At 31.1% G+C, this 12,502-nt stretch overlaps 1 protein-coding gene across 1 annotated transcript; it reads right to left on the reverse strand.

Moving 5' to 3' along the window:
- Positions 1–354: 354 nt before the first annotated feature.
- On the reverse strand, positions 355–12,009 carry LOC130624970 (uncharacterized). Its single transcript, XM_057440038.1, has 11 exons — positions 11,767–12,009; positions 10,955–11,029; positions 10,065–10,158; positions 9,492–9,701; positions 9,146–9,275; positions 8,905–9,034; positions 6,292–6,435; positions 5,831–5,987; positions 5,694–5,725; positions 3,718–5,613; positions 355–2,043 (listed from the first exon to the last, which is right to left on the reverse strand). The coding sequence occupies exons 1-11, from the start codon at positions 11,794–11,796 to the stop codon at positions 1,774–1,776; spliced, it is 3,168 nt and encodes a 1,055-aa protein (XP_057296021.1). The 5' UTR covers positions 11,797–12,009; the 3' UTR covers positions 355–1,773.
- Positions 12,010–12,502: the final 493 nt, after the last annotated feature.

The following is a 12,502-nucleotide window of genomic DNA, read 5'->3' on the forward strand; positions in this document are numbered from 1 at the left end:
ATTTAGTTTATCCTTCAAACACTACCACTACAAAGAAAACTTAGCTGCTTCATTTAAAACTATTATAAACATAATATACAATTTCTAATACATCCCGCAAAAGACAAGATTGTTTTTAAAATGGCAACCAAAAACCTGTTCATGTTTTTCTTTATTTTTATGATGATAAAAATATGAACTAATGACAAAACTCAAAAGTATCAAAAAGAAGGACGACATCTTATTTTCGAAACAAACATTCTATTTTTGAAATGAACAACCTATTTTCGAAATAAATATCTTTTTTTGAAAACAAACATCTTATTTCGAAAGGAACAACCTATTTTCGAAATAAATATCTTTTTTTGAAAACAAACATCTTATTTCGAAAGGAACAACCTATTTTCGAAACGAATATCCGAATTTTAGTTACTAGTTACTACTGATGATACATTTTCAAAAATACTTCATTAAAATATTACAGTTTAAATATACGTCTAAAAGGTAATTTGGAATCCTATGCTTCTTTCAAAAAGCTTCTTTCAAATTGTTTCTAGTTTGAATGGCTTTTCTTTTAAATCACTTTAATACCTTTTACTCACAAAAAATATATGCAAAAAAAGTTTTTAATTTTTAGATATTCTGTGAAGTTATTGCAAAGTAAAGTTTTTTCTAAGTTACATGTGGATCCAAATATAAATATATACAAATTACTCAAAAAATTTATAAAGAGTTCTTGAGCTGGCATTGTAAAATTTGCCAAGCTTCATCATCAAGTCAAAGTGAAGATAAAAAGATAAAAACTAGAAGGACAATGTAAAAAATTCAAAAGTAAATCCAGCAGAATCTGCATTTTCGTAAAATAAACTTTACATAAAAACGTAAATCTGTTTAGTATTGGTTGGCGCATGTTTATGTATTAAATAAATCATAAAATTAAACAAATCATAAAACTGATATGTCAGAAATAATGTGTGGAATTTTTCATCATAAGGGATTCTTTATATAAGTTACTGACAATAAAATTTAAACAAGAAATATTATCAGGATTGCTAGGGAATTTCGTTTATATTCAGAAGGTATATATTTTATATTTTTGGTGTTTCGACGCACGTGTGTCTGATTTACATATTAAAAGTATGCCATTTCATTTGACTGTAAGAAATTATTTATAAAATTAAGTATTATTTCATTAAAAAAAAAACTGGATGAATGTAGGATATTTAACATAAATAATTTTCTAAAATACCTTAATGGTAAAAGAAAAAGCATATACGTAAAAAACATAAAAATCTCAAAATCTTCATGAAATAATCTCATAGTAAGACACATAACTCCTCAAGCTCCTTTTGTAAAATATACTTGCTTCTTAAAACAACAGTAAAAATTAAAATGCAGTAATATTTACAATATTCCTTAACCACACACATCTCACAGAAAAATTGGTGAATGACCATGTCATAGAACATTAGCAGAGCTTGTCTGCTAATTAAAACATGAAGTTTCACGGTAGAGTTTTAATCTCTCTTTGAATCAGTACTGTTTTGTCTATAAGTATGGCATCAGTAAAGTGTAATAAAAAGGGTGGATTGGTTTCAAAACTACTCTTCATATACTCAAGCTGAAAAAAATAACAAAAAAACAGCACACGAAACAAAAAACAGCACAAAAAACAAAGGTAATACAAAAAATAAATAAATATTTGACAGGTAAGAATCAAATTCTTTAAGCCAACCAAATTTATCTAAAGGCTGAGGTACAAAAACAATCTAAGGAGCATGATATAATATACCCTTAACTCAAGTCATCTGCACTCAAGCCAAATGCTTCAATCTCAGCGTTGATGTCACGCTCCCCTTCGTCCCCAGATCCAAAATCTTCTGATGTAACCGACTTCCTGTATTGTCCAATGTCTTGGTCCCAATCTTCTGGATTTGGCAACATATGTTTCTGATCAACAAAACTATCCTGTACAGGTGGAGACTGATATCCAGGAGGAGTGTTGCGGCCACTTGCGTGATATGATGAGTAGTCTGCCGATTTGTGGTACTGTGCTTGTGCACACTAAAAAAAGGAAAAGTTGGAATAGTTTTTTATATAAAATGCTGTCAGACCTCATATAACATTGCTAGATGTATAGTCGACAATTAAATAGTAACTAAAGTTAACTTGATTTAAACAAGAAATTTTAGTTTCCGAAATTTATGAATAGGAAAAAACAGGATGATCTCCAGACCGCACAATATTTTCAATTACTAAAATATTCTAAAGAACTACGTCACTGTAAATTTCTAACCAACCAAATCAACGCCTAAATAAATTCAGTACTAATTTCATGGTCCAGAATTTGTGTCAAGTCGTAAAAAGCTATTCAATAACCAAGTTAAGTTCTTCTTGATATTGTTTTATTATCATACAATAATTTTCTTTTTATCACATCTTCTCTATCACAGAAACATGTCGTTGGTAACATTGATATAAAAACACTGTTAAAATTTTTTTTCTTAGATTCTATACCACATAGAGTTTAAAATACATTACCAGACAAAAAAATGTTTGACAAAAGCGATGAAATTCCTGGAGGGTTACAAAATATTGTCTGGTGAATAATTTTGTCAGACAAAAATTATGTCTAAATAATAAGGTTCGAAGGTGAATAATTTTGTCAGACAAAAATTATTTCTAAATAATAAGGTTCGAAAGTACTCACAAAATCTATAGTCTAACCTATGGAAAAGTGACTAAGACAACAAAAACAAGACAAAACATGGACAAAAATGACAAAATTCTCTCTACTTGAAGAATTGGCTGACAGCTACAAGAATAAAAAAACAAAATTTTAAAAAAATTGCATCGTAGAAAAACAACAACAACAATACAACAACAATAACAGTCCCCTAGTAGATTTTTTATCCTCAAAATCTGAGTCAACATTTCATTCTATTTATAAATCTACATAAGCTTATGCTTTTGCACATTATTCTAAACTAGGATATAATAATAACAAAAACAAAACAGGCATTACTAAAATTATTATTCTGCAAAACTGACATGTACTATTTTACGTTTTTCTTTATTCTCGTAACATCAGTAAAGAAGATTTCGTTTCTAAAAGTAATAACCAAACACAAGATAACAAATAGATACTTGAAACATTACTTTCATTAATTAACACTTTGAAAAATTAATGTCTTGTAAAATAAGGTAATTTTACGACAATTATTAATTTAACAGTTTTCTCAGCTACTTCGCAGGGAATAATGTTATAGGAAGTTTGATGAAATAAAAAAGAATGACAAAAAGATATAACGCAACGAAACTTTTTTAAGAATAGGAAAAATAAAATGTAAAGACGAACAACGGTTTCAGCACTTGTTTTTATAAACTGATTTTTTGCACTTGCACTGTTTAACTACTTAGGAAAAAAAATTAATTGGCCATGCAAATCCTTCAACAATTTTTGGGGTGATTATTTAATCTCGGCATTGTTTATAAAAAAAGGTGTACACATATTTATTAGCAAGCAGTTTTTCATAACAAGCACTAAGCATACTCATTCATTACCACAGCATAGTTTTTTTTTTGTAATATATAACTAACGTAAATTGAATTTCAAATTTCATTCTTCAACTTTATGAACACAGTAAATTTAAAACTGCGTTAAGTGAAATGTTAATTTCTCATGAAGTTACAGTACGGAAATTTGTGTTAAAACAAGTAAAGATGATAAAATCAAACCTTTTGAAAATAATGAAACATATTTTCTCCACTCCCATCTTGCACAGCCTGTATAAAATGCTTGATCACTTTTCTTGCAATCTCTGTTGGTATTTCTCTTGTTGTTTTGTCAGACCGTAAACAGTCAACGTCATCAAAGAGAGAGGTACTCACAAACCTTACTTGACACTGCATGCTCATGTTATTTTGACGAACAGTTATGTTAGGTATTTCTCTAACTTTAGACAAGACTTGACATATTCCACCACATTTCCACACAACATTACCTTTAAGGGGTCTATGTTTTACAATCAAAAACAATGGGCCATCATTAGTTTCCCATTCTTTGCGAAAAATCTCTGCGTCGGGATCGTGCAGCCAGTAATAACCATTGACATACGTTCGTTTTAAATTTGGGATAAAGTTACCAGGTTTTGTTTCCAAGCATATGACTGTATAAAACCGTGCTTTTGGATGCTCCAGGTAAGGATGAGTTAAATTAACCAGTTCACGTGCTGCCCAGTCGTTTCGAGATTCAGTAAAAAGTTTATCATAAGGAACAATTTCAAACCGCTTTGGCTCCACAATATGATTAGGATCAGGCATTTTTGAGGCTTTTTCAGCAAACTGGGTATTCACTTCTTCACTGCTATCCAAATACCTCTGTGACACATCCTGAGCATGTTGTCTTGACAGTATCTCAGGCATATTTCTAGAGACGTGGCCATGAGAATATTGAGTACTGTCTTGGCTGTACAGCAATGATTCAGAGGTATTTACTTGCATGTTGTTTTGCTTGTGGAATAAATGTTGCATTTGGTCTGGTTTTATTCCTGCTGGTGGTTCCCCAAATCGAGGATTAAAATAATCAGAAAGAACTTGATGTTCAGGAGGAGTAAACTGTCTCATTTGTGGATTAACATCCCTTCCAGAGTCTTCAAGTGTTCCAACTGGGTTTTGCATCAACAATGTTCTTCCCATCTGCTTCATCCGTTGCTCCTCTTCTCGTAACTGTTTTTCCAAAAATAGTTTAGTAGCTTGCAATTCTTGCATCTGACTGTCATTAAGGCAATCACTTGGCATTCGTAAACAACGAGTTATAGCATCCAGTTGTTGAATCTTTGTATCATAGTCAGTAGAATTTTTTATACTATCACTAAAATAACTATTTGTCATGCCCTGCATTTGCACATTAGCTTGCAATCCAGGAGGCCTGGTACCAATGGGCATTTGTGGTGATCGAACAGGTGGGGTTGTAGCAGCAAATTGAGATTGTTGTTGTTGAATTTGCTGCATATACGTAGGTGCTGGTTGATGACTAATCAAGGAGTTCAAATCATTTTGAATGTATGCAATTTTTTGCTGTAGAACATTTATGGCATCTGGATTTTCTTGAGATATTTGTGGGTTAAGTAACAGACTTCTTTGCTGCTGGAGCAACATAAAAAGTTGCTCTTGAAGTTTTATTACTGTTTTTTCATTAGCTGGTGGTGGAGAATGAAAGGAGAAAGATGGCTCTTGTTTGTATTTAGTTTTAGTTGAAGAAAAATTATTAAGTTCATTGTTCATTGCACCAGATTTTAGGTCTTCATTTGTTTTTTCATCATGTGACATAGACATTTCAAAGATATTTTCATCAAGTGGAGCAAGTTCTAGTTCTGCGTCATCAGCACCAGGTGTTTTAGTATCACCCCAATCAAACTCTGGCTGTGGTGGTAAACTCGGAATAATAATAGGTGATAGATTTGGTGGATTTTTTGTTACTGTTTTGTTAGGCAGTGGTGATTCTTCAAAGCTAACGTTTTTAGTTGTGACAATTTCATCACTTTTCTGGATGACTTCATTGATTGATGTAAAATTATCAGCGTTGCTTGCATCAATAGTTCTGATATCTCTTGACACAATGCCATTATCTTCCTGAGAGGTAAAATGTTTAAATATCTTAATAGCAAACACAATCTAATCTACTAAAAGCAGGAAAGACAGCAAACCCTTACCTTGCTTGAATTTCCCACAATCCCTGTTTTATCTAAACACAAGGAAAAAAAGGTTTTTTGACAGTAATAATGACAAGAAGATCAATCAAAATACGTGTTTGACAACTTGTCAAGTTGAAGTAGTGTGGATTACCTACCAAATTTCCTGATTTCTTCTGTCACATTAACCATTGGATCATCAAGAATGGTTTCTATTTTACCCATTAGAAATGTTAAACCATCTCTGTCTAACAAATTCTCAACAGTAAAATTTAATATCTTCTTTTTCGTAAGATCACTGAATTTCCATTTGGCCTAAAAACAAAGAAATCAGTTTTGGATTTCACAAACTTTACAACGGTATTCATTCTTTCCATGGTGTCAGCTATAACAAAATGCTATTCAGAAAGTATGTTAGGCAAATAATTGCTAAGTTATGCTAGCCGTTTGTGTGTGAACCAAGTATGGTAACTGTGAACAAGTTAATTCCCGTGAACAAAAATAATATAAGAAATCAATACAAGTAATGATTGCAGAAGACATGACTTTGACAGAAATAGGATGTATTTATAAGTTCCATTTTTTCTTAACCCTTTTTTTCTTTTATCAATGAACTTACGTCATATCCAAGACTAACAGGGTGATCAAAAATTGCACAATTGAACGCCATGAATGGAATCTCTGCCAGATTTTGTGGTACCAAAGACAGACGATTTATTTGTACATCTTCAGTCCGACCAACATCAATAAACCGAACTTTTATCTAATGTAGAAATCATACTATTGTTTAAAAAAGTTAGTTGTTGTTGTCAAAAAAATATCTGCATGTGATAATGATATAAGTGTTGTTTAAAAATCAAATCCATCAATCCTAGGGTCTGTGATAAAAATAACTGATTATTTTCAATTGTTTTTGTTAATTATTTAGATTATGGAAATGCACTAATTTGGCTAAATACAATTGAAAATCATCTTAAAAAAGAGAAACCAAAACAGCACAAATATTTTAAACACAAAAACAGATGATTTCCTTAGGCCTAATTTTAGTCTGTGTATTTTTGTCATTGCCTTATACATTTATAAATAGAAACACATAAAAAGGGCAAAAATAAACAGGCTAAAGTCTTGATATATCAGATATAAATTTACAGGATAACATTACTATTATTTTCTCAACATAATTTTCTCTTTCTTGCATGGAAAAAACTAACTTTAAAACCTTTGACCCCTAAAGAAATCATCAACATTAGTTTCTTTTAAAATGATAAAGGTCTTCCCTATATCTCTCCCACAAAAGGGAAAAATTTAAGCCTTGATATGACCTGACAAGCTTGATGTTTTTCATAGAGCTTTACATGTAAATGGCTCAACGATTGGCATGTAAACGGCTTGACAATTGAGCTTGTGAATAGCTCCACGATTAAGCATGTACCGTATTTTCCGGTACATAACCAGTGGGTTATAAGTTGATTTTTTTTCACCGTTGGTGCGGGTTATATTGTGGTGCGGGTTATTCTGTCATTTATTGTGAAATTTAAAGTTTATACATTCAATGAAGATAATAGTACCAACCGGATAAAATGCGTACATTAATATAACTGCACGCGCAATCCTATATCTACGTAATCTTACTTCAACTACGTGATTTAATTTTTTTCACACAGTGAGCTTGCTTTAACTTTTATTGCTTGCCAGTGCTCATATTACGAGCTCTCTCTGAAACACAATTCTGGAGCTCATTTTTTTGTGTGTTGAATGTAATTCTAATCTATTTTTATCTTTGCAATCACATTGAGCACATTGAAATGATTTGCTTTTGGTAATAGAGCAATATAGCAGGTATCATTTTTAGGTTTAATTGACACGTATTTTACAACCTAGTGTCCAGGACTTAATTATTAATTCCTGTTAAAATTATTGAAAAATGTTAAATTTAAAGTATAGATAATAATTTTCTTTTTTTATCTTTGCTACCTTCGAGCAACAGGTGGTCACTGAAAATATCAAAAATAAATATAAAATACAATTAATAAGACACACGCAACTATCTTCTCCTCATTGCCACCATTTATTTTATCATGCACACTGTGATTGCCGATATATTCATAGATAACAAAATTCTATAAACATTAGAAAAGAACGTTCCATACATCGCTGTTTCACACAATCCATGATAATGGATTGTCTGTAACAGTGTCTGTAATGTTGTAATGTTGCTTATTTTGATGCCAAAAAAACTTAAATATACATAAAAAACAGAGATTTTATTTTTTTTATTTGTTTGTTTAATCACAGGAAGCAAGAGTTATTATTGGCTGAAACTAATGTCTACAAATAAAAAGAAAACAGCATTGTCTGATTCAGTACTGTCGGCATTAGCAGAAGATCGACATGTCAAATTAATTTTAATTCATTATTATTTCGGCAATCAGAGAGAAGGAAGTTAAGACTGAGAGAGTCGGTAGTTTAGACACTCGGTTCTTGTGTTTGAGGTTCACAAGTTTAAACGTCCCCCACTTTTCTCCAGCATGAAAAAAAAACAGAACACACGCACATGTTTATAAAATGATTAGGGTAAGTAAAAATACGCTGAATTTTTTTCTTAACACGATGTGGGTTATACAAAGGTGCGGGCTATCTGGTAGCATCTAGTTTAAAACTCCCTAAAAAAGCTGAGCTGCTGGTTATACGATGTGTGGGTTATATACCGGAAAATACAGTAAATTACTCGAAGAGCGAACATGTGAATGGCTTGACAATTAACCATGTAAACGGCTTGACAATTTAGTATGAGTATGGCTCAACAATTGAGCATGTTACAGCTTCACGATTAAGCAAAGGTCTTAAACCCTATGTTTTATTTAGTCTAAAAACTAAAAATAATCCGAAAAAGGGGAGAAAATGTAAAAAAATATATTTTGTCTAAAATATTTGGGTTTGATAATTTTGATAATGTATAACTTTCATTGATTTTCAATGATTAAGGAAATCTAAAAAGTCAGCATAAAAGCAGTTGATGTGAAGAATCGGCCTTTCCTATAACATCCGGGTTACGTACGCTTCAAAATTTTGACTCGAGAACCATGACAAGAAATTTATAAAAAACTTTCAACGAAATCCTTCATGGGGGGGTTTCTCTCAACATTACTTTCAATGCAGAAAGTATTATATCCAGCATGTTTAATACATATCCTCAATAAAATATCTGCAAAAGAACTGTGATAATACACACCACTTGGTCGTTGATGTTCTTTACATAAATTGCTCTCATCCATAAACCATTATCAATGGACTTTACACATAGCATTTTATTATTAGGTTCGGTCACTTTCCATAAACTCCTATCACGCTGTGTAGCAGACCTATAACAAAAGGTTCAATTATAAAAATTTTATTCTTGCCAAATGTGACAAAGGAAGTATTCCAGATATTGTTGGTACCTTCTACATAGCAGAAAGTCCATAAAAAATTACCTTAATCGGTCAGAAAGAGGTTCTAATTTATTCTGTATAAATCCAGATTCAACATGACATGCCCAAAATGTACCATCTAGTCCTAAGGGACTTGTAATTTCTATTTTGTACTTCACACCTTTTTTTGCACCTGAAAAGCAAAAAATTTTAAAATTATTTGAAATTGAAGTTACTGTATTAATACAGTAACCAAGGTTTGTTAGATATTGCCTATATTGACCTGTTTAATAACAACAGGTTGACCCTGGGTAATAACAAAAATACTGGCAGTCATTATCAAAGTTTTGACGATGTAATTTTATCTGCATAGTCTGTGAAAGCCAACAAATTTTTACAAGGTGTTTACCTCCAACTCTTAGTAAATGCTGTACTAATTCGTCGTCTTCAGAGCCAAGATCTTCTACCTTACTGGCTGAACTAATTTCTACAACAGTTGGCTCTGCTGGTGTCTCATCAACTTCAGCTGCCACTTCGACAACATTCGGCATCGTGACTTTGTTCGTGTCATTGTTTTGTACTGCTGCTGCTTGTCTGGAATCAGCAATTATATCTGGAGCTTTAAAACCAACAAAAAACATTTATTCAGGGAGAAAAACACTGCTTTACACACTTTGACTTTTTACATGTGCACTAACAGAAGCAGGCAAAAGATTTTTGTTTCAATTTTTAAACAACACAAAATGTAACAACAGTTCCCCATGCAGCAAATATAGCTTTACCGTAGAAAATGTGTTTTATTTATCTTTGCATAATTCAAATAAACACCTAATCGAGTAGTTCTTAAAAGATATTAGGTGCTAAATCTACCACTATGAAATTTATCTGTTTCTTTTATTTGAATGACACATACTAATTTAGGGTGGCATTTTCAGCTCAGAGAGTGATAAATATAAATATAAAAAATAACATTAGTATTTACCTGTTGTGGTCCTGTTTAAAACTCTGCTCAAGATTCTCTGAACCATATCCTCAGCACTTCCTGCCAAGGATAGAGACTGACTCTGCTCATGAACCTTTAAAAGATTATCTTGAAATTAACTCTGTATATAAATTAGTTTGCAAAAAGAAAATTAGCTTGATGGGTATAAATACACCATCAAAACACATTGCAGAAGTACAATTACACATTAGTCAGTAAACAGGATTAAATTATTTAGAACTTCATAGGAATATATAGCATATGATATAAAGAAAAAATATAAACAGAAAAAAACAAGTGAGAAAATAACCTAACAGGAAAGACTTTAGAAAATTTGTTCATTAAATGCCACGTATTAAAATGTGACGTAGGTATCCAGAACATTTAAAGGAATTTACCTGAAAATTTAAAAACTAAAGTTTAAAAACATATGTTCTAGCAATTGCAATACAAAGCTCACCTAACGTGATTAAGGCTGCAGGGCAACAGATATTGTAAAACGTTTTGAAGAAAACTTATTTTTCAATAAACTCATTCTCAAAATAAAGATACACATGGTTTTTGTAAAGTTAGGTGAGCTAAATCACATTAAAAAATCCTTTTTTATAAGTTTTTATAGGTATTTGCGTTTATTTTCTTTGGGATAATATTGTGACCATTAATTTTGTTCCTCATTAATTTCCAGGAATAAGGTATTAATTTAATTAACTAATTTGTAAAAAAATATAGAAAAAATTCCGAATACATACTGCTCATTGTAGAAAAATATTATAAAATTGATTGAAATAAGAAATACAGACAACATTTCATATTAACAGGAAAGCATAGAAAATTATTTCAAACAAATGCTGTATATACTTCATTATTGGAATCGTATGTAATATACTAACATTTTGAATTGCTTCTAAAGCAGTTCTTAGGGCAGCACGAAATGAATCAAGCTTATCGAGTTGGTCTTGAAGTTCCTGAAAACAAATTTATGATCAAATACATTACAAAATTTTTACAATACACCATACACATTTCTGAATGATTCTTTTAAAATAAACTAATTAATTTTTTCTACAGTATTGTGAAAAGGTTTGCTAAAACATTGTGTTTAATGAGTGAGGTGGATACAAACCACAATTGAATTGTGGTTTGCACGATTAACAAAAATTTTCAACATTGTATTGTTGCCTCCTATATCTTTATATCCACATAGGATCGCGTGTACGAATAATTTATGTTATGGAAAACGTTGCAGCTGAAAAATGCAAATATATTTTATAAGTTTGAAATTGGTTAAAAAATTTTGCTTGTTGTTCCTAAATGCCACTACGCAAACTTTAATTTTCATTTGTAAAGACCACAATGCAATGTTGAGGTACATATAAGTAGTAAACAAAATGCACTTTGAACTAGCGTGGTCTGTGCATGCCATGATTCAACACAAACAACACAATGTTAATAAAAATTTTAACAGTAATACATTGCTTCATGTCCATAGTATGAACCTTGTTCGGTTAAAAATGCATGACTAGTTACTTATTACATACAAATCTTTCGAGGTCTGTAATTTCACCATAATTAATAAAAGGGATTAAAATTTTCCAGTCTTGACATTTAGTTGTATACTCATACAAATATTATTTTTTATCCTTGTCTATGAGAAAGGTTCCTTAAAAAGATATAATAGATAATGATAATATATATGACTTACCTTTTCACACTCACCCAATATTTCTGCCATTTTGTGAAAATAATGCTGATGTATAATTCTTTATACTTGTATGTATTACTGAAGTAATATAGAAGTACGACTATAGTATTTAAAAATAAAGCAAGGTAGGAGAAAGCTATGCAATCTTTACACAGTGACACAAAAAATTATTATGGAATGGTAAAAATAAACCTGTGCACGCTCGACAAACTGACAAACTGACAAATGTCAAATAAAAAAGAGAAGGCAGGCAGGACTGAAGTGAATGTATTTAATAAAAAGGACATAGAATTTTATAAAAATAGATATCTCCACCATTAATTTCTTATTATAAACTGTATCAAACCAAGGCTTTTTGGCATAGTATTGCACCAGCTTGATGATGGTAGAGGGGGAAAAGTGCCTATGGGTGATATATCCTAAACTACTATGCTTGAGTGACAAAAATTGGCACAGTTATAGACGTTATACTAAATTATCACAAGTAAAAAGTTAATTGGATAAAATCACAAGGATCAGAGTTGAAAGTTTTTAATTTTACTGATACGATATAGAGATCTGTTTTTTTCCAGAAACATGCAGACACCATTAAGTTGGGTATATCTTGCACAATTATGGCATTCATAGAGTGATCCAGGTAAAAAAAAAAAACAATATATAATAATAACATCATTGAGATCTAAAATAATGGCATTTTTGTGGATTACTATTTGCTTAAGTCTAGTATGTAGTTGTC

The sequence above is a fragment of the Hydractinia symbiolongicarpus genome, chromosome 14, assembly GCF_029227915.1.
Source record: "Hydractinia symbiolongicarpus strain clone_291-10 chromosome 14, HSymV2.1, whole genome shotgun sequence".
NCBI lineage: Eukaryota > Metazoa > Cnidaria > Hydrozoa > Anthoathecata > Hydractiniidae > Hydractinia > Hydractinia symbiolongicarpus.